Source organism: Rhinopithecus roxellana, chromosome 6, assembly GCF_007565055.1.
Source record: "Rhinopithecus roxellana isolate Shanxi Qingling chromosome 6, ASM756505v1, whole genome shotgun sequence".
In the NCBI taxonomy this organism is placed as follows: Eukaryota; Metazoa; Chordata; class Mammalia; order Primates; family Cercopithecidae; genus Rhinopithecus; species Rhinopithecus roxellana.
The window spans coordinates 155,518,567-155,543,792 of record NC_044554.1 but is presented as its reverse complement, the minus strand read 5'-3'; the positions used below and the strand labels follow the sequence as shown (position 1 = coordinate 155,543,792).

Below are 25,226 nucleotides of genomic sequence, written 5' to 3'. Positions count from 1 at the left end.
TCCCAGCTATTCAGGAGGCTGAGGCTGGAGAATTGTTTGAACCCGGGAGGAGGTTGCAGTGAGACGAGATCATGCCACTGCACTGCAGCCTGGGCAACAGAAGAAGACTCCATCTCAAAAAATAAAAAAAAAAAAGGGACTGCCCCTAATTTCTAAACCATTTAGATGTATCTACTATATTTAACTTTTCTTAATGTTTGTCAACTTTTACTCATTATACTTTGACATACTGGAACGCAAAACTTGATTCCTTTGAAAACTAAAGAGAGGTTGATAAAAAATATACAAGCCCTAAATCTTAATTGGAACTGACTACACTCTCATTTTTTAAAAATGGACTGACGATGCCTAATAAAACCAGGCGAAATTAACTTTATTCTTTCATGGAGCTTGCACAGGAAAGCTAAAAAGGAGGGTCTGTGTGGAGACAGGGGACTCAACCACAAGAGAGGGGAAATCAAGTTCTATAGCAAGAACCATACTGGAGGACGGGCGCGGTGGCTCAATCCTGTAATCCCAGCACGTGGGGAGGCTGAGGCGAGCGGATCATCTGAGGTCAGGAGTTTGAGACCAGCCTGGCCAACATGGCGAAACCCCGTCTCTACTAAAAATATTTTTAAAAATTTAGCTGGGAGTGGTGGCAGTTGCCTGTAGTTCCAGCTACTTCGGAGGCTAAGGCAGAATTGCTTGAACCCCGGAGGTGAAGGTTGCAGTAAGTCGAGGTTGCGCCACTGCACTCCAGCCTGGCCGACAGAGCAAGACTGTCTCAAAACAAACAAAACAAAACAAAACTGTATCGGTTCACTGTCTTTGAACTGACTGGACAGCAAAAGGAATATTTTTCCAAAGTGTATATACTTCAAATCAGAACTGATGCACCATCCTTGCCTTACTGGAGCCCGCGAAGAGAGGGAGGAGAGATTCCTTAAGGAAAGACTGTGCTCTGGGAGGGGGTAGGTGGCGTCATTTCGGGGTATAAAGCCATGGAATGCTGATTTGTAGGCGGAGTTGTTTAAAGAGGTCTTGTCACACTCAGTGGCATCCGTTATGATAAAGCCAATGGGCTTTTACACTCATCTGTCCATTTCTATCAAGACTCTATGGCTGAGGTCAGAACGATGTCCTGGGAGAACCAGTTACCTCTAACCTTCCAGTTCAGACACTGCCAGCTTAACTACGTGGAAACTGGCTCACAGACCCTGCTAAGTGCTGCAGCATGACAGCGTTTCTATGAATTTGTTGGTACATGTGGGACTTTAGCTCATCTGAGGAGTTGAACAGCAGCTGTGAAAGTCTTCTACTCACTCCCTGTCGAGGCTGGCCCGGTTTGCTACACAAACATGGCGGCCCTAGGACCATGGGGCTATTCCTGCAGATGCCCTCTGGAACCAGCTGCTCTGAACATGGTGGGGGTGTTGGAGCAGCAGTTTCTCCACAGTCCACACATAGTTAAGGCTCTGAAAACAGCGCGACGCACAGAAATGATTTCAGATGCTTTTCAATAGCCACTTTCATGCCAACTCTTTATTTCCATACTAGAAAATCTTTTATTTCCACCTTGTGTTCCCTGCTAGCACAGATCACCATCAAACCCAGGCCAGAAACGTTCTGGTCTGCCATGAACAGTCCAGGAGGCACTTGTTCTGCTGCTGTAGAAGTCACCCTGACTCGGGGAGGAAGGGACACGCAGGTGGTGTCAGTCTTGCTCAAGTAAACGGGCTGTTTTCCAAACACTGTGACTTGGCTACTGAGTGGGGATGCCTGGTTTCATTGGCAATCTTCCAGTATCTCTCTCGCAAAAGGAACGCTGCACTTTTTGGTTGTCTCTGCCGAGTGAAGACCCCCTTTTTATTCCCCAGCACTCTCGTCGGTGCTAAAAACAAACAAACAAACAAAAAAACAAGGCGATTCAGATGACTTCTGATGGGTCAAGTTAGAACCACACTGGAGCCAAGGTAGGCACTACATAGAAATGTCTTTTTTTTTTCTTTTTTCTCACTGTCCCCCAGGCTGGAATGCAGTGACAATCATAAATCCCTGTGGCCTCAACCTCCTGGGCTCAGGCGATCCTCCGCCTCAGCCTCTCAACACCATACTCAGCTAATTTTTTTTTTTTTTTTTTTTTTTTAAGTAAAGACAAGGTCTCATTATGTTGCCCAGGCTGGTCTCAAACTACTGGGCTCAAGCAGTCTGCCCTCCTCAGCCTCCCCAAAGTGCTGGGATTATAAGCACGAGCCACCATGTTCAGCCAAATGTCCTCTTATAGTTTCAGGATGCTTGCTGTGAAACGACAATTTATGGGTTGAAATATTTAAATACCACTGCTCTGCCCAAACACTCAGGTTTCCTGATGTGTTAATTCCTAGTTTTCTAGTCTGTTACGGGAAAAACCCAAAACAGTGGCTGGGTATGGTGGCTCATGCCTGTAATCCCAGCGCTTTGGGAGGCTGAGGCAGGTGGATCACCTGAGGTCAGGAGTTCGAGACCAGCCTGGCCAACATGAGGAAACCCCGTCTCTATTAAAAATAAAAAAAATTGGTCGGGCACAGTGGCTCATGCCTGTGTAATCCCAGCACTTTGGGAGGCCAAGGCAGGCAGATCACAAGGTCAGGTGTTCAAAACCAGCCTGGACAATATGGTGAAACCTCATCTCTACTAAAAATACAAAAATTATCCGGGCATGGTGGTGGGTGCCTGTGGTCCCAGCTACTCAGGAGGCTGGAGCAGGAGAATTGCTTGAACCCAGGAGGCAGAGGTTGCAGTGAGCTGGGATCGTGCCACTGCACTCCAGCCTGGGCGACACAGTGAGACTCCATCTCAAAAAAAAAAGAAAAAAAAAAAGCACCAAAAGTTTATCTTTTACTTGCAAAAATAAGGTTTACATGCTGGCTTCCCAGCTGTCTGTTAACTAGGTAGGCAGAGGGCTGTGGGTATCTGGGACAGTTACCCTTCAAAAGGCTTGGGTCTTTCCGAAGAGATAGCACCTAGTGGGAGCCAGGGTCCTGACCAGCCACAGGTGCCTACATGGGACCTACTCATGGAGTTCAAAGTCCTCTGGGGCAGGGCCGATGTTCAGCTTGTCAGCACCCACCACCAGTGGTCATCAGGCCTGAGCTGAGGCTGGTGGGAAACACAGCTGGCGAAGACCCGTCAGGGCCGTGCTCTCAGGACATTCTCTGTCCCTAGTGAGACCACCACTAAATGGAAATGTTAAATAGAAAGGAGGCCTTCCCCACCGAAAGGTTCAAGACTGTTTCTTCCATGAGTGAACACAGGCTCCGCCAAATACTTCGTCAAATGCAGCCCTTACAACACCCACAAGGTGGCGGCATTATCCCCACTGGACAGGCTTATGATACCCTTAGGCGACTTGCCCATCGTGATGCAGCTCATTTCTTTTTTCTAAGATTGAGTCAGCCGGCCACGATGGCTAACGCCTGTAATCACAGCACTTTGGGAGGCCCAGATGCGTGGATCCCCTGAGGTCGGTAGTTCAAGCACAGCCTGTCCAACATGGAGAAACCCTGTCTCTACTAAAAATACAAAATTAGCCGGGTGTGGTGGTGCATGCCTGTAATCCTAGTTAATTGGGAGGCTGAGGCAGGAGAATTGCTTGAACCCGGGAGGTGGAGGTTGCAGTGAGCTGAGATAGCGCCACTGCACTCCCGCCTGGGAAACAAGAGCAAAACCCCCTCCCAAAAAAAAGACTCTCACTTTATTGCCCAGCTAGAGTACAGTGGTCTGATCTTAGCTCATTGCAATCTCCATCTCCCAGGTTCAACCAATTCTCATGCCTCAGTCTCCCAAGTGGCTGGGATTACAGGCATGTGCCACCATGCCCAGTAAATTTTGTACTTTTAGTAGAGATGGGGTTTCTCCATGTTGGCCAGGCTGGTCTTAAACTCCTGACCCTGAGGTCAGTGGTTTACTCCTGTGCTCAGGTGATCCGCCTGCCTCAGCTTCCCAAGCAGCTGGGACTATAGGCACACACCACCACGCCTAGCTAATTTATTTTTGTAGAGATGGGGTCTTGCTATGCTGAACAGGCTGGTCTCAAACTCCTGGCCTCAAGCGATCCTCCCACCCTTGGCCTCCCAAAATGCTAGGATTACAGGCGTGAGCCACCACGCCCAGCCTGAAGACTTTTAAATGCTGCCACATTTAAGACACGTTGAATGAAACTCACCTGTATTCCATGAGCCTGCTTTTCGCAAGTGAGTAATATACAACAGCCTGAAATACCTTAAGCTTCTCAGGCTTTGTACCCTACTATGGTGGGTGATCTGCCCACCTCAACCTCTCAAAGTGCTGGGATTACAGGCATAAGCCACCGCGCCCAACCTGCAGCTCATTTCTTATCACATAAAGCCTCACGCCTCTCCACAAAACTGCCATCACGGATGTCCCCAGACACCATTTATTGCAGGTGGCATGCAGAGAAGAGCTTCCTGTTCTCCTTTTCCCTTTACCTCTTCCTTCTCACTTCATCTTGTTCATTCATTCATCCCTTTTCCACTCTCACTTTTAAGCTTTAACCTTTCAAAGGCCTGTCTTCCCCCATAAGGAATGTATTGCAATTCCCACCACTACCATGTCCTTCTCCAACCCACCAAACTGCCGTCCTGAGTTTACAGTAAGTCCATAAACTAAGAAGAAATGGGACACATTCATTGCGAACATGGCAGCCCCTCATCCATCCCCACGTGAGAACGCAGATGTTACTCTTTGAACACCAATTTTGTTTTTTAAAGGCAGGTCTCGCTCTGTTGCCCAGGCTCTCGTGCAGTGGTGCAATCACAGCTCACTGTAGCCTCCAACTCCTGTGCTCAGGTGATCCGCCTGCCTCAGCTTCCCAAGCAGCTGGGACTATAGGCACACACCACCACGCCTAGCTAATTTATTTTTGTAGAGATGGGGTCTTGCTATGCTGAACAGGCTGGTCTCAAACTCCTGGCCTCAAGCGATCCTCCCACCCTGGCCTCCCAAAATGCTAGGATTACAGGCGTGAGCCACCACGCCCAGCCTGAAGACTTTTAAATGCTGCCACATTTAAGACACGTTGAATGAAACTCACCTGTATTCCATGAGCCTGCTTTTCGCAAGTGAGTAATATACAACAGCCTGAAATACCTTAAGCTTCTCAGGCTTTGTACCCTACTATGGAATAATGAGTGTTTCCCAAAAGTAAATCCATAATGAGGTCCCGTTTTTCCTTCCTCCTTGGCTATGAAATAGACAAGAACAAGGCAAGCTAGCCATTTCCGTCTCACCATAGCTGACTCTCCTGTTTGCTTTTTGACCATATTTGGGAGGCGGGGGCCTGAGTGCTTTCCTGCTTCCTAAGCACAACTTACTTTTCCTACAAAATTCTCAACGCAACCTACATGGATTAACCCAGCTTCCCCACTGTTTCCAATATTCTTACAATTGAAATGGCCAGCATTGGCAAGGCAACCTGAAAAAATAAGGACGGGTACCTTATCCCATAAGCCAAACTGCCACTTACACTGTTCAGTCATGAAATCGGCAAAATTCCAGATGAGCTCTCCAACCACGTACTTTCTGCGTTTTTGATCCAGAACCACATGGTACTGCTCTAGCAGACTCTTCTGGTACTCTTCAGTGAACATCAGAGGTGGATCCTGGGATTCAAGGCAAAGAGAATGTAAGAGTTAGAACTGGCAGAATTGTAAAGTTAGATAAAAATAAAGATCCACTTGATGGTGACCAAAATATCTGTCCTCGCAGGGGGCTATAGTGACTGCAGGACTCACTGAGGTAAAGACAGCCAGGGAATGATGTAACCCAGAATAAAAAAGGAAGTTTAAAAAGAAAACAACTTAATGAGCAACTGCTTTATTTATAAACATAATTTGATATTCGCTTTACATTACTTTTCCACCTCTATCTGCTAGTACAGTCTTAAGGCTACACTACACTACAAGTAAAAATATGTCTTTGGGCCAGGTGCAGTGGCTCTTGCCTGTCATCCCAGCAGTTTGGGAGGCTGAGGTGGGAGGACTGCTTGAGCCCTGGAGATCAAAGCAGCAGTGAGCTGTGTTCACAACACTGCACTCCAGCTTGGGTGACACAGCAAGACCCTGTCTCAAATAAATATAATTAAATTAAACTAAACCAGGCTGGGCATGGTAGCTCAGGTCTATAATCCCAGCACTTTTAGAGGTCGAGGCAGGAGGATCACTTGAGCCCGGAGTTCAAGACTAGTCTAGGCAACACGGTGAGACCCAGTCTCTACAAAAAGCCTAAATATTAGCCAGGCGTGGTGGCGCACACCTGTGGTTCCAGCTACTTTGGGGGCTAAGGAGGGAGGATCGCTTGAGCTCAGAAGGGTGAGCACTGATCTGTGACTACGCCACTGCACTCCAGCCTGGGCAACAGAGTGAGGCTGTCTCAAAAAAAAAATTCTTTTAAACTAAATCAATTCAGTTATCCTAGTCATATATCAAGACCTCAGTAGCCATGTGTAGCTAGTGTGTACCATTTCAGACAGTGCAAATGTAGAACATTTCCATCACTGCAAGAGTTTTTTTTTTGAAACAAGGTCACCCAGGTGGGAGTACAGTGGTGCCATCAGAGCTGAATGCAGCCTCGACTTACTGGGCTCAAACAATCCTTCCACCTCAGCCTCCCAAGTATCCTGGACTATAAGCACTCACAACCATGCCTAACTAATTTTAAATTTTTTTGTAGAGATGGGGTCTGTGTTACGCAGACTGGTCTCAAACTCCTGGGCTCAAGAGATCCTCTGACCTTGGCCTCCCAAAGTGCTAGCATTCCAGGTGTGAGCCACCAGGCCCAGCACTGCAGAGGTTCTATCAGCACCGACCTAGACCCTCTCGAGAGTTTCTTAAGAATTCAGAGCTGGGGCTTAGCACGGTGGCTCATACCTGTAATCCCAGCACTTTGGGAGGCCAGGGCGGGTGGATCACTTGAGGTCAGGAGTTCAAGACCAGCCTAACCAACATGGTGAAACCTCATCTCTACTGAAAATACAATATTAGGTGGGCGTGGTGGTGCGTGGCTGTAATCCCAGCTACTCGGGAGGCTGAGGCACGAGAATCGCTTGAAACTAGGAGGTGGAGGTTGCAGTGACCCGAGATTGCGCCACTGCACTCCAGCCTGGGCGACGAGCGAAACTCATCTCAAAAAAAAAAAAAAAAAAAAGAATTCAGAGCTGGTTACCTTTTCAAAAAGGATGAGCAAGCGAGCATATCCACGAGCCACCTCCCTCTACTTAACTAGTTTGCAGAAGTGGCATTCTGTAAGCACGATAAATTTAACGGTGCAAACAGAACAGCGTAGTCCACTGTGGGTGGCTATTCCCTGTGTGTCAACGGGAGTCCCAGGAGATGTGACAAACAAGTGTGAGCTGGCTGGGGTGGGAATGAGGGGCTGGATGGGGTTCAGGAATCCACATGAAAAAAAAACCTCACAAGACAAACCAACATATCTTTGGTGAGGAGGACAAAAAAATCAGATGGATTAAAAACATGGGGAGAGGCCGGGCATGGTGGCTCATGCCTGGATTCCCAGTACTTTGGGAGTCCAAGGCAGGAGAATCACATGAGATCAGGAGTTCCAGACCAGCCTGATAGCGAGAGTCCATCTTTACAAAAAAATTAAAAATAGGCTGCCCATGGTGGTGATGCCTGTAGTCCCAGCTACTCAGGAGGCTGAGGCAGGGGAATCGCTTCAGCCCAGGAGTTGAAGGCTGCAGTGCGCTATGATGGCACCACTGCACCCCAGCCTGGGCAACAGAACAAGACCCTGCAAAGAAAAAAAAAAAAAAAAAAGGCTAACACAGTGGATCACGCCTGTAATCCCAGCACTTTTGGAGGCCAAGGCAGGAAGATCAGTTGAGTCCAGGCGTTTGAGACCAGCCCGGACAACATAGCAAGACTCTATCTCTAAAAAATAAACATTTTTAAAAAAGAATCTTTTAGTTGATGATTGTGGTGCCAACATGGGAATTCCAGGCAGAAGAAACAGCTCAAGCAAGAGCGGGAGAGCAAACGAGGGCAGTGGAAACAGATCAGTGGCTGGGAGTGAGGCGAGAAGAGGATGAAAACCCAGGAGAGAGCAGAGGACACTGAGTGTCCTGACCAGGGTTTAGGGCTTTGTCCTGTGGGCCTGGGGGAGCCAATGACAGGACTCCCAGAATTGTCATCTGTGGCTGGCACAGAGGCTCACACCTGTAATCTCAGCACTTTGGGAGGCTGAGGCAGGAGATCACTTGAGCCCAGGAGTTCAAGATCAGGCTGGGCAACACAGCAAGACCCCATCTCTACAAAAGTAAAAAAATTAGCCAGGCATGCTGGCATGTGCCTATGGTCCCAGCTACTCAGGAGGCTGAGGTGGGAGGATCACTTGTGCCCACGAGGTTAAGGCTGCAGTGAGCAGTGATCACATCACCACACTCTAGCCTTAGCGACAAAGAAAGACGCAGTCTCAAAAACAAACAAATACAAATTTGGATTTGTTAAGAAGACTATGTGGGCACAGGTGATAGGAGGCTGTCTGGAAACAAAGCCGGTAAGGAGGCCACCTGTGAGGACCAAGCGAAGGCGGCTGAGGCCTGGCTGCTGGCAGGAGGGAACATGGATGAGGCAGAGGGAGGTGAGCCCAAAGCTGAAGTGAAGGGAGCAGTGCAGTGGGCGCAGGGCAGGCCGGGGGAGGTGAGTGACATCTCTGCCTCGAGAGAACACACAAGCAGAAAGCTCAACACTGCTTACCTGGTGAAACCCTACAATCGTTTCCGCTCCATACTCGCTCTGAATAATGGGCTTCTGATACGACTTATACCAGGTCTCAAACTGGGTGGTAAGCTGCCGTTGAATCAACTCCAGGTGCCCATAGTCGTGATACCAAGAGTAGTAGCTGTTCAAACAGATCACGTCCACATATGGAGCCTAGGACCAGAGCGGCAGAGCCCATTTAGCACCCACAAGACAGCATGACTCAGCACTCAACACACTGCAGGGCTCCTCTGACAGAGAACGTAAGAAGGGGATGTAATCCCAGCACTCTGGGACGCTGAGGCAGGAGGATGGCTTGAGGCCAGGGGTTCAAGACAAGCCTGGGTAACACAGCAAGACCCCAGCTCTACAAAAAATAGTAGTGAAAAAATTAGCAGGGCACGGTGGCTCATGCCTGTAATCCCTGCACATTGGAGGCCAAGGTAGGAGGATCGCTTGATCCCAGGAGTTCAAGACCAGCCTGGGCAATATCGCAAGACCCCATTTCTACCAAAAAAAAAAACCAACCTAGAACGGGAAGAGCTGCCTCCTGGGGCTGAGAACATGCAAGTACACCAATTTAGATCCTGAAATTACCCTGCTCCATAGACAGGAAACATGGTCACAAAGTGGCCCAAAGGAGGCAGGCCTGTCACTCCACGTTGATGCTCACGACGCGCGCAGCTGGGAAGGGCTGTGAGAGGCACAGCAGCTGCCAACGCACAGTCCTCAGCCAAAGCCCCGGCCCCTGCCACTGGAACTGTGTCCTCTCCAGGGAGCACTCCCATCACTGGGCTTCCCCTCACTTTGCCCTGGAGAAGCGCTCCCACCCGAGAGGCCAATGAAGTCATTCTCACAGAAAATCTTTTTTTCTTTCATTTTGGGAGAGAGTCTCGCTCTGTCCCTCAGACTAGAATGTTAGTGGAGTGATCTCAGCTCACTGCAACCTCTGCCTCCCACGATCAGGTGCTTCTCGTGCCTCAGCCTCCCAAGTAGCTAGGATTACTAAGGCGTGCACCCCCATGCATGGCTAAGTTTTTTTTTTTTTTTTGAGACGGAGTCTCGCTCTGCCACCCAGGCTGGAGTGCAGTGGCCGGATCTCAGCTCACTGCAAGCTCCGCCTCCTGGGTTTAGGCCATTCTCCTGCCTCAGCCTCCTGAGTAGCTGGGACTACAGGCGCCCGCCACGTCGCCCGGCTAGTTTTTTGTATTTTTTAGTAGAGACGGGGTTTCACCATGTTAGCCAGGATGGTCTCGATCTCCTGACTTCGTGATCCGCCCGTCTCGGCCTCCCAAAGTGCTGGGATTACAGGCTTGAGCCACCGCACCTGGCCGCATGGCTAAGTTTTTTGTGTTTTAGGTAGAAACCAAGTTTCACCAGTTGGCTGGGCTGGTCTTGAACTCCTGACCTCAAGTGATACACCTGCCTCAGCCTCTGAAAGTGCTGGGATGATAGACGTAAGCCACCATGCCCGGCTGTCACAGAGAATCTTGAGGCAGCTTTCACGAGGCAGCACTGTGGGCTGTAGAGGACTTGCAAGAGTCCATCCTAGGAGCAGGGCAGGGAAGACCGAGTAGAACCACCCCAAGCTTCAGCAAAGCAGTGCTCACGGCTGAGCAGCAGAGGCTTCTGTGTCCAACTGGCTAGTTTCTAATGTGTCCTGAACACACTTCTTTCTAGTAAAAATGCTGGCCGGGTGCGGTGGTTCACACCTGTAATCCCAGCACTTTGGGAGGCAGAGGTGGGTGGATCAAGAGGTCAGATCGAGACCATCCTGGCTAACATGGTAAAACCCTGTCTCTACTAAAAATACAAAAAAATTAGCTGGGTGTGGTGGCGGGCGCCTGCAGTCCCAGCTACTCGGGAGGCTGAGGCAGCAGAATGGCGTGAGCCCTGGAGGCGGAGCTTGCAGTGAGCCAAGATCGCACCACTGCACTCCAGCCTGGGCGAGAGAGCAAGACTCCGTCTCAAAAAAAAACGAAATGAAAAACACCCAGACTGGCAGCGCATGGTGCTTTCTAGCTGTTCCAATGAGCAGGTTTCAGGACGAGCCTAGGCAAAGGCAGGGAGAAGTGGGATGGGGACCCCCAGGCTCACCCCCTTGTCTGCTGCATAGTTGGAGTTGGTCACAAAGGTCACAGGCCGGGAGGGGTCCAAGGCTTTGGTGTGAGCGATCACCATCCTGTCCACAAAAGGCAGAAGACAGGGGTTCTGTTGGTCCAAGGGCTCAGGCACCCTCCCATCCTCTCTGTCCCATCTTCCCCCGCCAGAATACAACACGCAGCCAGGTAAGGGGGGTCACACCCGTAATCCCAGCAGTTTGGGAGGCCGAGGCAGGTGGATCACCTGAGGTCAGGAGTTCAAGATCAGCCTGGCCAACATGGTGAAACCCCTTCTCTACTACAAATACAAAAATTAGCTGGGCATGGTGGCACATGTCTGTAACCCCAGCTACTCGGAGGCTGAAGCACAAGAATCACTTGAACCCGGGAGGTGGAGGTTGCAGTGAGCCGAGATCGCGCCACTATACTTCAGCCTGGTCCACAGAGCAAGACCCTGTCTCAAAACAAATAAATAAATAAATAAATAAAAAGCATGGAGCTGCTGCTTTCTTCCCTAACTGGAGATGTATTTTACGTAAGGGCACATGTTCCTCTAGTTCTAGACAGAGCTCTCTAACACCACTCTTTCTCCCCGCATCTCCAAATCCTATCCTCCCAGAGGAGCAGCCACCCTTCCAGGTACACAGAGCCGAGGCCACTGGACTGAACTGCTAAAAATGAGGTTGACTGCCTGAAACAGCTCTTGAACACAGGAGTGGATGGGTGCAGATTTGGGTGGGGTATTTATTAATGCATCAAGCAAACGGGGGCACTCCCTGGAAAGTAGGCATGGGGCTGGGTGCGAGGTGCTCAGCAGGGACTCAAATCTAAGTCCACAGGTCCTGGGCAGTGGGAGTGGAGACGCATGCACAGAGACATGGTGCAAGAGCTGGGCACGGTGGCTCACGCCTAGAATCCCAGCACTTTGGAGGCTTACTAGAGACCAGCATTTCAAGACCGGCCTGGGCAACATAGCAAGACCTTGTTTCTACAACAAATTTAAAACTTAGGGGCGGGCATGGTGGCTCACGCCTGTAATCCCAACACTTTGGGAGGCCGACGCAGGTGGATCATGAGGTCAAGAGTTTGACACCAGCCTGGCCAACATGGTGAAATTCTATCTCTACAAAAAATACAAAGAAAACCTAGCCGGGCATGGTGGCACACACCTGTAATCCCAGGTACTCATGAGGCTGAGGCAGAAAAATTGCTTGAACCCAGGAGGTAGAGGTTGTAGTGAGCCAAAATCATACCACTGCTCTCCAGCCTGGGCAACAGAGCAAGACTCCATCTCGGGGAAAAAAATTTTTTTTTTTTTTTTTTTTTTTTTTTGAGACGGAGTCTCGCTCTGCCGCCCAGGCTGGAGTGCAGTGGCCGGATCTCAGCTCACTGCAAGCTCCGCCTCCCGGGTTTACGCCATTCTCCTGCCTCAGCCTCCCGAGTAGCTGGGACTACAGGCGCCCGCCACCTCACCCGGCTAGTTTTTTGTATTTTTTAGTAGAGACGGGGTTTCACAGTGTTAGCCAGGATGGTCTCTATCTCCTGACCTCGTGATCCACCCGTCTCGGCCTCCCAAAGTGCTGGGATTACAGGCTTGAGCCACCGCGCCCAGCCAAAAAAATTTTTTTTTAACTTAGCCTGGCATGGCGGTGCACGCCTGTGGTCCCAGGTATTTGAGAGGCTGAGTGGGGAGGATCGCTTAAGCCTAGGAGGCCGAGGTGGCAATGAACCATGATTGTACCACTGCACTCTGGGGAACAGAGCGAGACCCTGACTCTGAAAAACAAACAATGAAAGAAATGTTTCAAATGGAAGTGAGAAGTGGTGGCAGCAATTGGGCTCTGCAAGGCAATAAACATAACTTGGACTGGAGAGTCAAGGACAGCCTCCTAGAAGAAACGACCCTTAGGAAGGGTGCGGTGGCTCATGCCTGTAATCCCAGCAGTTTGGGAGGCCGAGGCGGGCGGATCACCTGAGGTTGGGAGTTCAAGATCAGCCTGACCAACATGGAGAAACCCCGTCTCTACTGAAAATACAAATTAGCCGGGCATGGTGGTCCATGCCTGTAATCCCAGTCACTCGGGAGGCTGAGGCGGGAGAATTGCTTGAACCCACAAGGCAGAGGTTGTGGTGAGCCGAGATCGCGCCATTGCACTCCAGCCTGGGTAACGAGCAAAACTCCATCTCAAAAAATAAATAAATAAATAAGAGGAAATGGCTCTTATACTGAGTAGAGTTAACCAGGAGGGATGAAGGGAAGAAAAACCCAACAGAGGGACCCGTCCGTGCTCAGAGCTCCCAGCACCCACCCGAGTCCTCCACAGTATAGACTTTTTTTTTTAGAGACCGGGTCTTGTTCTGTCACCCAGGCTGGAGTGCAAAGGCCTGATCTCAGCTCACTGCAACGTCCGTCTCCCAGGTTCAAGCGATTCTCCTGCCTCAGCCTCCCAAGTAGCTGGGATCACAGGCGCGCACCACCATGCCTGGCTAATTTTTGTATTTTTAGTAGAGACGAGGTTTAATCATGTTGGTAAGGCTGCTCTTGAACTCCTGACCTCGTGATCTGCTCGCCTCAGTCTCCCAAAGTGCTGGGATTACAGGTGTGAGCCATCACACCTGGCCCTTTCTTTTTTTCTGAGAGACAAAATCTCACTCTGTAGCCCAGGCTGGAGTACAATGACATCATCTTGGCTCACTGCAACCTCTGCCTCCCAGGTTCAAGCAATTCTCCTGCCTCAGCCTCCCAAGTAGCTGGGATTACAGGCATCCACCTCCCAGCCCAGCTAAGTTTTTTACTTTTAGTAGAGATGGGGTTTCAATATCTGTTGGCCAGGCTGGTCTCCAACTTCTGACCTCAGGTGATCCACCCACCTTGGCCTCCCAAAGTGCTGGGATTACAGGCGTGAGCCACCATGCCCAGCCCAGACTGTTGTTCAAGCCTGTCCTCCTTCCTTGGTTCATTTCTCCTTTTACGCCCTCCCCAATCATTGCTCTACCCATCTGAAGGCTGTGACTGGCACAGGTTGGAACAGAACTCCCTACCTCAAGTTCCACACCCACACTTTCCAACAGCCAGGCTCTCAGATGGGAAGCTTCAAAGCCTTGGGACAGCCTGGCTGAACCTCTCCAGCCTGGGTGGCTCCCTTCAAATCCTGCCTCAGAAAGCAGGCATCTCCTCTGGTCACCTCCCAAACACCTGCTCCTGGAAGCCTATACTCTTCCCCTTCCCTTCGCAACAAACGTCCTGTCCACCCAGTCCTGCTGAGCACACCCCTGTGGCCTGAGCTCTGAATTGTCCATGGCCCAGGCTGCGACAACTTCTCAGAGCCTTCTGCCTGCTGCAGACTTGGCTCAGCCCAAAGCACTGCATGAAATTGGGGTGTGCTGTATGAGTCAAGAAGCATTTCTACCACCTTTGCTGCCTCTACTGCAAGTGAAAAACCTACTCTGAACGCTGAGTTAGAACTGCAGGATTGTAAGGAAGAAAAGGGGGCCGGGTGCAGTGGTTCACTCCTGTAATCCCTGCACTTTGGGAAGCTGAGGCAGGAGGATCACTAGAGGCCAGGAGTTCCAGGCCAGCCTGGCAAACATGGTGAAACCCAGTCTCTACTAAAAATACAAAAATTAGCCGGGCACGGTGGCTCATGCCTGTAATCCCAGCACTCTGGGAGGCCGAGGTAAGTAGATCTCCTGACGTCAGGAGTCCAAGACCAGTCTGGCCCAACATAGTGAAACCCCATCTCTACTGAAAAATGCAAAAGTTGGCCAGGCACGGTGGCTCACGCCTGTAATCCCAGCACTTCGGGAGGTCGAGGCGGGTGGATCACGAGATCAACAGATCGAGACCGTCCTGGCGAAAATTGTGAAACCCTGTCTCTACTAAAAATACAAATTTTTTTTTTTTTTTTTTTGAGACGGAGTCTCGCTCTGTCGTCCAGGCTGGAGTGCAGTGGCCGGATCTCAGCTCACTGCAAGCTCCGCCTCCCGGGTTTACGCCATTCTCCTACCTCAACCTCCCGAGTAGCTGGGACTACAGGCGCCCGCCACCTCGCCCGGCTACTTTTTTGTATTTTTTTAGTAGAGACGGGGTTTCACCGTGTTAGCCAGGATGGTCTCGATCTCCTGACCTCGTGATCCGCCCGCCTCGGCCTCCCAAAGTGCTGGGATTACAGGCTTGAGCCACCGCGCCCGGCCTAAAAATACAAATATTAGCAGGGTGTGTTGGTGTGTGCCTGTAGTCCCAAATAGGAGGCTGAGGCAGGAGAATCACTTGAACCTGGGAGGTGAAGGTTGCAGTGAGCCGAGATTGTGCCACTGCACTCCAGCCTGGCCACAGTGAGACTCCATCTCAAGAAAAAAAAAAAAAAAAAAGGAAAAGTTAGCTGGGCGTGGTGGCCCGTGCCTGTAATCCCACCTACTCAGGAGGCTGAGGCTGCAGAATAGCTTGAACCAGGGAGGCAGAGGTTGCAGTGAGCTGAGATCATGCCCCTGCACTTCAGCCTGGGCAACAGAGGGAAACTCTGTATCCAAAAAAAAAAAGAAAAAGAAAAAAAAAGAAAAAATTAGCTGGTTGCGATGACACACATCTATAATCCCAGCTACTTGGGAGGCTAAGGCGGGAGGATCACCTAAGCCTGGGAAGTCAAAGCTGCAGTGAGCCAACATTGCACCACTATACTCCAACCTGGGCAACCAGAGTGAGAACCTGTTTAAAAAAAAAAAAAAAAAAAAAACAGGCCAAGCACAGTGGCTCATGGGTGCCTGTAATCCTAGCTACTCAGGAGGCTAAGGCAGGAGAATCACTTGAACCCGGGAGGCAGAGGTGGTAGTGAGCGGTGATCACGCCACCGCACTCTAGCCTAGGCAACACAGTGAGACTCCTTCTCAAATTAAAAAAGTGAAAGAAAAAAAAAAAAACCACAATGTGGGCGGGTATTTGGTCCCTGAATGTCCAGGTATAGACGGCCTTCCATTGGGCTGGACGGGAGGCTGATCTTGAACAGCACACGCCCACCCCAGCCAGCCACCTGCCAGGGTCTCCTCCCCAGTCTAGCCGAGGGCAGGCAGGGGGCACTCACTTCAAGTAGTAGCCGGCAGATTCTAGGTGGGACGCAGGCTCATTGGCCACAGACCACATCACGACGGCAGGGTGGTTCTTGTCCCTGCGCACCACTTCCTCCATCATCCGCATGTGGTTTTGCAGGGACACGTTGTTGAAGAACTGCCTGCAGGCCAGGAGGGAAGGGACAGAGGGTCATGGTGCAGCCCACGGGCTGGGCAGGTGAGCAGGTGCACAGAGGGGACTCACGGCAGTGCCAGGCCCACGCCAGGACACTCATCGATGACCACAATCCCATAGCGGTCACACATCTGCAGCACTTCCTCGGCGTAGGGGTAGTGGCTGGTGCGGAAGGCATTGGCACCAAGCCAGCGAAGCAGGTTGAAGTCCTTCACCAGCAGCGGCCAGTCGAAGCCCTTCCCTCGGATCTACGAGACAGCAGAGCTGAATGACCCCTGTCCCTGTCGAAGCTGCACTTCCTCTGAGAGCCAGGACCCTGGAGAGCCACCCCACGAGTCCCCTCTCCATTTGGAGCCATTTGCCTCATTGCCCTGAGCTGCCCTCAACTGCAGGACACAGGGAAGGTGAAAGTGGAGGGTGACCAGAAGCAGCCCCCACAAGGACCCAGGAGCCCCAACGCACGTCCGCATCCTCATGCTTGTTGACGCCGTGGAAATAGAAAGGTTTCCCATTGATGAGGAACTGGCTTTCGGTGACAGCCACAGTGCGGATCCCCACAGGGAGTGTGTAGAAGTCAGACACAGGCCCCGGTGACATCTGTGCAGTCAGGCGCACCTACAACAACCAAAGCACCAGGTGTGAGCACCCGACAGCCTGAGCCCCATCCGGCCTGCCCTCTGCCAGGAAGGCCCCTCGTGCACCCCAGCAGCCGCCTCTGGGCCTGTAAGCAGAGATGCAGCAATCAGAGGCTCTGCCCTTCCCTGGCTGACCCTGGGACCTGCCCTTCAAAACGGGGCCTTCCCCTTGACCAGACAAGGAGGCTCATGCCTGGAGTTCTCACATTTTGGGAGGCTAAGGCAGGAGGATCACTGGAGTCCAGGAACTCAAGACCAGCCTGGCAACAGCCTGAGACCTCATCTCTATAAAAAAAAACTTTCTTGAGACAGTCTCACTCTGTCCCCCAGGCTGGACTGCAGTGGTGTGATCTCAGCTCACTGCACCCTCTGCCTCCTGAGTTCAAGCAATTCTCCTGCCTCAGCCTCCCAAGTAGCTGGAATTACAGGTGTGCACCACCATGCCCAGCAAATTGTCACATTTTTAGTAGAGATGGGGTTTCACCATGTTGGCCAGGCTGGTCTCAAACTCCTGGCCTCAGGCCATCCACCCACCTCAGCCTCCCAAAATGCTGAGATTGTAGGCATGAGCCACTGTGCCCAGCTTACTTTTTTCTTTAATTAGCCAGGCATGGTGGCATGTGCCTGTAGTCCCAGCTACTGAGGAGCCAAGGTAGGAGGATTGCTGCAGGCTGACAGCTCAAGGCTGCAGTGTGCTGTGATCAGGCCACTGCACTCCAGCCGGGGTGACAGAGTGAAACTATCTCAAAAAAAAACCAAAAAAAAAAAACTGGGCCTCCCACCAAGGGTGAGAAACATCAGAAAGCTCAGAGGACCACGCCCGCCCGTTCACCTGTCCTGGGCTCCTGCTGAAGCCAGGGACACTAGATGCGGGCAAAAGACCTCCCTTGGGCATGTCCCAAACCACCATTACCTCCAAAGAGTACAGATAGGCGGGGCGTTCGTGCATCAGGTATGGCCACCAGAGGCTGGCACCCGGCACCTTCAGTTGGCCCTGGGTTCCTGTCCCATTCGCCACGAGTTTGTTTTCTGCATCCAGAAGACGTACTTCCAACTCGAACAGATTACTGCCCTTGACAGAGATCTGGTAATTCACCAGCCCTGCGAGAAACAAGAGAGAGCAGGGCTGAGGGAGGGACATGACCTGAGTCACACAAATGGGAGCGCCCTGCAGCCACTGCTGCCAGGAAGCCATTTGTTTCTGTTGCTTTTTTTTTATTTATTTAATTTTTTAAATTGTTTTTGTTTTTTTCTTGAAACGGAGTCTCACTCTGTTCCCCAGGCTGGAGTGCAGTGGCATGATCTTGGCTCACTGCAACCTCCACCTCCAGGGTTCAGGAGATTCTGCCCCCTCAGCCTCCCAAGTACCTGGGATTATAGACGTGCACCACCATGCTTGGTGAATTTTTATATTTTTTAGTAGAGATAGGATTTTGCCATATTGGCCAGGCTGCTCTAGAACCCCTGACCTTAGGTGATCCACCTGCCTTGGCCTCCCAAAGTGCTGGGATTACAGGTGTGAGCCACCGCACCCAGTGCTTTTTTAATTTAAAAAAAGATTTTTTTGGCCAGGCACAGTGGTCAGACCTGTAATCCCAACACGGGGAGGCTGAGGTGGGAGGATCGCTTGAGCCCAGGAGTTCAAGACCAGCCTGGGTAACACAGGGAAACCACTTCTTCCCTAAAAACACAATCAGCTGGGCGTGCTGGTGCGTGCTTGCAGCCCCAGCAGCCGTAGCTACTTGGGAGGCTGAAGTGGGAGGATTGCTTGAGCCAGGAGTTCGGGGCTGCAGTGAGCTATGATCTTGAGGCAGGGTAGGTAGTCAAGAAGTGACTGTGTTTTTTGGACATGCCAGCCACGCCACTGAGACACGTGATGTGTGAACACGCATGTACAGCTACTGTGCATGTGCACCCAAAGGCCAGCCCAGAACGTGCTTACAGTAACACCTCTTCCCAGCTCCTTAGGAATTCATCATGGAAGACTCCCAGAAAGGGAGTTTCCCCAGTAATAATCGGCGCTGTCTCATCCTGACGAGCAGCCTGTCCTGAATTCTGTGTCTCAGGGTGAACCATGTGTTTTGCACTTCATTATTTTTTTTGAGTCGGGGTGTTGCTGTCACCCAGGCTGGAGTGCAGTGTTGCAATCTCAGCTCACTGCAACCTCCACCTCCCGGGTTCAAGCAACTCTCCCATCTCAACCTCCTGAGTAGCTGGGATTGCAGGCTCACACCACAATGCCCAGCTAACGTTGGCTAGGCTGGTTTGAACTTCGGAGCTCAAGCAATCCACCTGCCTCGGCCTCCAAAAGTGCTGGGATGACAGGCATGAGCCCCTGCGCCCGCGCTATTCTAAACTTAACTTCCAAAATACTTTTCCTGGGCCATAAATTGCTCTGTGTTGCATTGTGTTTGCTGTGTGATTCTTTTTTCAATTCTTTTGTATTCATTTATTTTATTTTTTCTCAGACACGGTCTCACTATGTTGCCCAGGCTGGTCTGAAACTTTTCAGTTCAAGCGATCCACATTCCCAAACTGCTGGGATGACAAGCATTAGCCACCACACCCAGCCTAAATTTTTTTTATTTTTTTATTTTTTGAGACGGAGTCTTGCTCTGTCGCTCAGGCTGGAGTGCAGTGGCGCAATCTCGGCTAACTGCAAGCTCCCCCTCCCAGGTTCAAGCCATTCTCCTGCCTCAGCCTCCAGAGTAGCTGGGACTACGGGCACCCGCCACCACGCCTAGCTAATTTTTTTTGTATTTTTAGTAGAGATGGGGTTTCACTGTGTTAGCCAGGATGGTCTCGATCTCCTGACCTCATGATCCACCCGCCTCGGCCTCCCAAAGTGCTGAGATTACAGGCGTGAGCCACGGCGCACGGCACCTAAATTCTTTTAAACTTAGAACTGCAGCCCCATGACAGCTGTCAATAATCTTGCCACTGCACTCCAGCCTGGGCGACAGTGCAAGGCCTCATATCAGGAAAAGAAAAAGGTATGTTTTATTTTTTTATTTATTTTTTTGACATGGAGTCTCTCTCTGTCCTCCAGGCTGGAGTGCAGTGATGTGATCTTGGCTCACTGTGAGCTCTGCCTCCCGGGTTCACGCCATTCTCCTGCCTCAGCCTCCGGAGTAGCTGGGACTACAGGCGCCCGCCAGCACGCCCGGCTAATGTTTTGTATTTTTAGTAGAGATGGCGTTTCACCGTGTTAGCCAGGATGGTCTTGAGCTCCTGACCTCGTGATCCGACTGCCTTGGCCTCCCAAAGTGTTGGGATTATAGGCGTGAGCCACGGCGCCCGGCCTGAAAAATGTACATTTTAAGAAAGAAAAAAACTTAAAATAAAAATTTTTCATAAATACAGGATATCCCAGTGGCTCATGCCTGTAATCCCAGCATTTTGGGAGACTGAGGTGGGTGGATCCTGAAGTCAGGAGTTGAACCAGCCTGGCCAACATGCTGAAACCCCATCTCTACTAAAAATACAAAAATTAGCTGGGCATGGTGGCGTACGCCTGTAATCCCAGCTGTTCAGGAGGTTGAGGCAGGAGAATCGCTTGAACCTGGGAGGTGGAGGTTACAGTGAGCCAAGATCATACCACTGCACTCCAGCCTGGACAACAGAGAGAGACTCCATCTCAAACAAAAACAACAACAACAACAACAACAACAGGGTATCCCCCAGCTGGGCGCAGGGGCTCACATCTGTAACCCTTGCATTTTGGCAGGCCGAGGAGGGTGGATCACCTTAGGTTAGGAGTTCAAGACCAGTCAGACCAACATAGTGAAACCCCATCTCTACTAAAAAAAAATACAAAAATTAGCCGGGTGTAGTGGCAGGTGCCTGTAATCCCAGCTACTTGGGAGGCTGAGGCAGAAGAATTGCTTGAATCCAGGAGGCAGAGATTGCAGTGAGTCAAGATCACACCACTGCCCTCCAGCTTGGTGACAGAGCAAGAATCCATCTCAAAAAAAAAAAAAAGAAAAAAGAAAATAAAGAAAGACAGGGTCTCCCTCTGTTGCCCAGACCAGAACGCAGTGGCACAGTCATAGCTCACTGCACCCTTGACCGCCCAGCCTGAAGTGATTCTCCTGCCTCAGCAGCTGGGACTACCGGCATGCATCACCATCCTGGCTAATTTTTTAATTTTTTGTGGTGATGACCTCGCTATGTTGCTCAGGCTGGTCTTGAACTACTGGCCTCAAGAGATCCTCCTACCAGGGCCTCCTTGCAAAGTGCTGGATGACAGGTGTGAGCCACCATGCCCGGCCCCCCGAAGCTGCCTGTTCCTTGAGCACGACGTGTAGCAAGGGGAGCTGGAGTGAGAGCAGCACAGTGGCAAAGGGACATGACTGCCACCCTGAGCTGTGTGAGAAGACCCCTCTTCTCCAAGGGAGGTCAACCACACGGGTGATTTCGGGAGCCCGTGCCCACTCAGACAGCCTGGAATTTAGCTTTGTAGGTGGATGGGAACCTGTGAGGGTTTAGAGATGCTGGGAGCACCTTTTTCCTGGGAGAGCTTTCCAAACAGGGAACAAACAGAGCCACCCTGGGCCCCACTGAGGGAGGATCCTAGCAGAAGCCCTCACCACTGTCATGCTCCACGCCGGTGGTGACGGTGATGTCATCGATGTAGGTGGTGGGTGTTGTGTACAGAAGCACAGACCGCTGGAGTCCCGCGTAGTTGAAGAAGTCAAAGTATGTATTCTGGACAAAGTAACCCTTGGGATACCTAGGGTGGGAGGACTGTGGTTCGCTGGGCCCTTGCCCTGGGTCCCTTGACCTCAGCTCACATGCCTTCCCGGCCTCCCCAGATCCAGGGCCTCCACTCTGCAAAGGCCACCCTGTCCCTAGCAGGAAGACCACCGGGTGGGGCGGGAAGGTGGGTGCGTGCAATGGAAGCAGGATGATACCCACTTGGAGGTGTCGGTCAGGTATTGGATGGTCCCTGGTGGCAGGGTGGTGGGGGTGAGTGTGTTGTTGATGGCGACAGTGATGCGGAGCTGGGAGGACAGGGGCCCCACCTGGACCAGGTTGCTGATGTCGGCCTCAAAGGGGAGGTAGCCCCCCTCATGCTCTAGCGTGTTGACCCCATTCACCCACTGCAGACACAGGAGACATAGGGAGGGGGTGGCAGGTCAGGGCATGAGGAGGGGCCCTGCTATTGGGCACTCCCTCACATATCCAAAAGTATGGCGCTCTGGGGCCTGCCCGTCAGACGGGAAGAACGGCATCCCAATGGGGTAGATGAGGCCACCTATCCCCCTACACAGGGCACAGCACCCAGGGCAGGGCAGGGCCCCTCACCATCCCACCCCGGCAGATAGGCTGTGGGTGGCAGCTGGGGGTCCCATGCTAGTCAGCAGCCGTGCCCACCCACCCGCCCTGCCTGCTCCTGGCCACACTGACCACGATGGCATAGGCGTGGGCACTGCCAATCCTCAGCACCACTCTTGTGCTCAGGTCCTGGGTCCATCGCTCTGGCAGGATCACCTCCCGTTCATACCACACCCAGCCGACAAAATGCCACAGACGCCAGTCCTGGCTGATGTCGTTGAAGCTAGAGGGAACTGGCATGTCCAGGGTGGGGCCTGACTGTGGAGAGAAGGGCCGGGCTCAGCTCCTAGGCCCCCAAAGGGATCCGGGACCAGTGTGCTGCACAGCTGTGTCCCGGGCTTAGTGCAAAAGTCCTGACACATTGTGAGGACTCTTGGCGGAACAGACAGGTAACTTGCTGTTAACAGGTCAATTGCCAGGGCGGTTTGTGCACCTGGGCCAGGGGAACCAGGAGTTCCTCCTCAGAGTGGATGGGGCCCAATAGCTCCCGAGACAGGAGCGAGCCCAGGGCCACATCCCAGCCAGAGGCAAGAAGGTTCAGACCCATGACTAAGGCAGATGGCCCACTGCCTGTCACAAGGAGGAGGGCTGGTTGGGGGAATAGGGGGGAGCTTTGTTTAGGACACTGTCAGTGGGGCGCACACTGGCACCCAGCCCCCTCCTCTCTCCCTCCTGTACTGAATGCCGCAAAGTCAGAAAAAGAGGATGTAGACCAGGCAAAAGTGGCCCAGACCTCACCCGGTTCCACTTCTCTGCTGACCACATCCAAGTCAGGAGGGGAACACGGGTAGCGTCCTTGGCCTGATGTCACGTCCTGTCCTCTATCTGAACCTTGAAAACCAGAAAGCTGACCTCAGGACGTCTAAACTGTCCCCTCCTCCCAATCCCCGGGCCCAGTTCTGTGCAGTGCATGCTGCCGTGGCCAGGGGAGTGTGTGGGTGGTTCTTGCCTGTAATCAGCACTTTGGGAGGTCAACGTGGGAGGATGGCTTGAGGCCAGGAGTTCGAGAACAGCCTGGGTAACTAGTGAGACCCTGTATCTTAAAAAAAAAAAAAAAAAAAAAAAAAAAAAAAAAAACGGTCTCACTGTGTCGCCCAGGCTGGAGTGCAGTGGCATGATCTCAGCTCACTGCAACCTCTACCTCCTGGGTTCAAGCAATTCTCCTGACTCATCAGCCTCCCAAGTACCTGGGATTACAGGCATGAACCACCACACTTGGTTAATTTTTATATTTTTAGTAGAGAAGAGGTTTCACCATGTTATGTTGGCCAGTCCTGGTCTCAAACTCCTGCCCTCAGGTGATTCGCCTGCCTCCGCCTCCCAAAGTGCTGGGATTACAGGTGTGAGCCACTGAGCCCGGGTAAGATTTTTGGTTTGGTTTGGTTTGGTTTTTTAGCCAGGCGTGGTGGCCCCAGCTAAACTGCGGGACGGGAGAATCGAGTGAGCTCACAAGTTAGGATGGCGCCACTCTCCTCCAGCCTGGGAAACAGGGGCAAACCCAGTCTCAAAAAACATTTTTTTAAATAAAAAATAAATATTAAAACGAAGGACACTGCACAGGCTCAGCCTTCGCCTCAGGAAGGGGTTCGGCAGGAGTCTTTTCTCCTCCTCCAGCCTCCTCCACCCCGACCCTCCAGAGTGCTCCCGTTTCCCCGTCCCCCAACCCCGCGTCCCCTAAGCCCGTTGACCTTTAACCTCCTGCGGGCTCCCAGCTCCGGGAAGCCCAGGGGAAGGAGCCTGCGGGGGCCCGGGCTCCCTTACTCCCACCGCCGGGCTTCCGGACGCCTCCCGGCCCTGCCCCGAGATCGCACCTCCCGCAGCGGCCGCCGATACCACTGCTCCTCAAAGCCCCGGCGTCGGTTGTCGGAGAAGTCGGCGCGGAAGCTCCAGAGGCCGTCCAGCTCCTTGCGCTCCCGCGACGGGCTCTCCCGGGGATACAGCATCCCGCCCTGCAGCGCCAGCGCGCAGCCCCACAATAGCGGCCCAAGCACCGCCCAGGCCACCGCCAAGCCCCGGGCCATGCTTTCCGCTCGCCTATTCCCCCGCTGCCCGCTGTGCCACTGTCTGCTGGGCTAAGAAAAGCGCGGGAGGTGCCTGTAGGGCGGCTCGCGTGACAACCCGGTGGCGTGACGCGCCTGAAGCCGCCGGCGCCATCTTGGTTCAGGACGAGTGCCAGGCCTGGAGGGGCGGGGCGGGGCCGGGTGCTGCCCAGTGGGGCCTGTGGCTGGAACCCCAGGCTAGGCCTTTGGGGAAACGGGACCCTCACCCTCAGCCCCAGCCAAGAAGGGCGAGGTCTGCTCCCCACCCCGGCCCAGACTGGACGATCCAGGGTCGCAGGCGAGAACAGAACCCCCCTGAGATCGGTGGGATCCCCCTGTTTCGTCAAGGAGCACCTCCACTTGCTTTCCCCAGCAGGAATTTGAGCTGGCCCCAGGGGAGCTTCTTCCATGCCTGTGTGATGCAGCCTCTTGCAGGGATGTCCGTCCTTGGGATGCCGCCATAGCCTTGACCCTGGGGTTCTGGAGCCCTGACCTTAACCCAGGGGCCAAGAGCTCCCTCTTGGTGTTGCAGGCACATAAAGATGCAGGGAGAGAGGCCAGGTGCAGTAATCCCAGCACTTTGGGAACCGGAGGTGGGGGGCGGGGCGGGGCGGGGGGGGGGGGGCGGATCACTTGGGGCCAGGAGTTCGAGACCAGCCAGGCCAACAGACAGTGAAACCCCGTCGCTATTTTGTAAAAATTAAAAAAAAAAAAAAAAAAAAAAAAAAAAATTAGCGGGACGTGATGACGCGCGCCTGTAATCCCAGCTACTCGGGAAGTTGAGGTAGGAGAATCGCTTAAACGGAGGCAAAGGCCGCAGTGAGCCGAGATCGCACCACTGCACTCCAGTCTGGGCAACAGAGCGAGACTCTGTCTCAAAAAAAAAAAAAAAAAATTGCAGGGAAAGGGTGCCCTACGGGACCCCGCTTTACTCCAGTAGGGAAGGCACCGTGTGGGAGAGGTAGAGGAGGAGATCTGGAGACAGCAAAGGAGACATAGGTTTATGGAGGGTACTTTCATACAGGGACAGTTCAGTGGCCATTGCTGGACATGAGAACCACTACGATTTGTAAAAAGCATGCAGCTTACATAACATTTTCAGCTAGCATCCTCGACCT

At 52.2% G+C, this 25,226-nt stretch overlaps 1 protein-coding gene across 3 annotated transcripts; it reads right to left on the bottom strand.

Annotated features, from left to right (window-relative positions):
- Positions 1-1,495: 1,495 nt before the first annotated feature.
- On the bottom strand, positions 1,496-24,101 carry GUSB (glucuronidase beta). 3 transcript variants are annotated; one of them, XM_030932528.1, is made up of 12 exons: positions 23,881-24,095; positions 22,142-22,327; positions 21,650-21,834; positions 21,322-21,464; positions 17,646-17,833; positions 16,560-16,712; positions 16,167-16,345; positions 15,937-16,083; positions 10,854-10,938; positions 8,754-8,930; positions 5,507-5,642; positions 1,496-1,873 (listed from the first exon to the last, which is right to left on the bottom strand). In XM_030932528.1, exons 1-12 carry the CDS (start codon positions 24,088-24,090, stop codon positions 1,707-1,709), a joined length of 1,956 nt encoding a protein of 651 aa, XP_030788388.1. In that variant the 5' UTR covers positions 24,091-24,095; the 3' UTR covers positions 1,496-1,706. The 3 variants fall into 3 exon arrangements, with proteins under 3 accessions (XP_030788388.1, XP_030788390.1, XP_030788389.1); XM_030932529.1 differs by lacking the exon at positions 21,650-21,834 and having other exon boundaries at positions 1,506-1,873; positions 23,881-24,101; XM_030932530.1 differs by lacking the exons at positions 21,322-21,464; positions 21,650-21,834; positions 23,881-24,095 and having other exon boundaries at positions 22,142-22,208.
- Between the last annotated feature and the right edge of the window lie 1,125 nt (positions 24,102-25,226).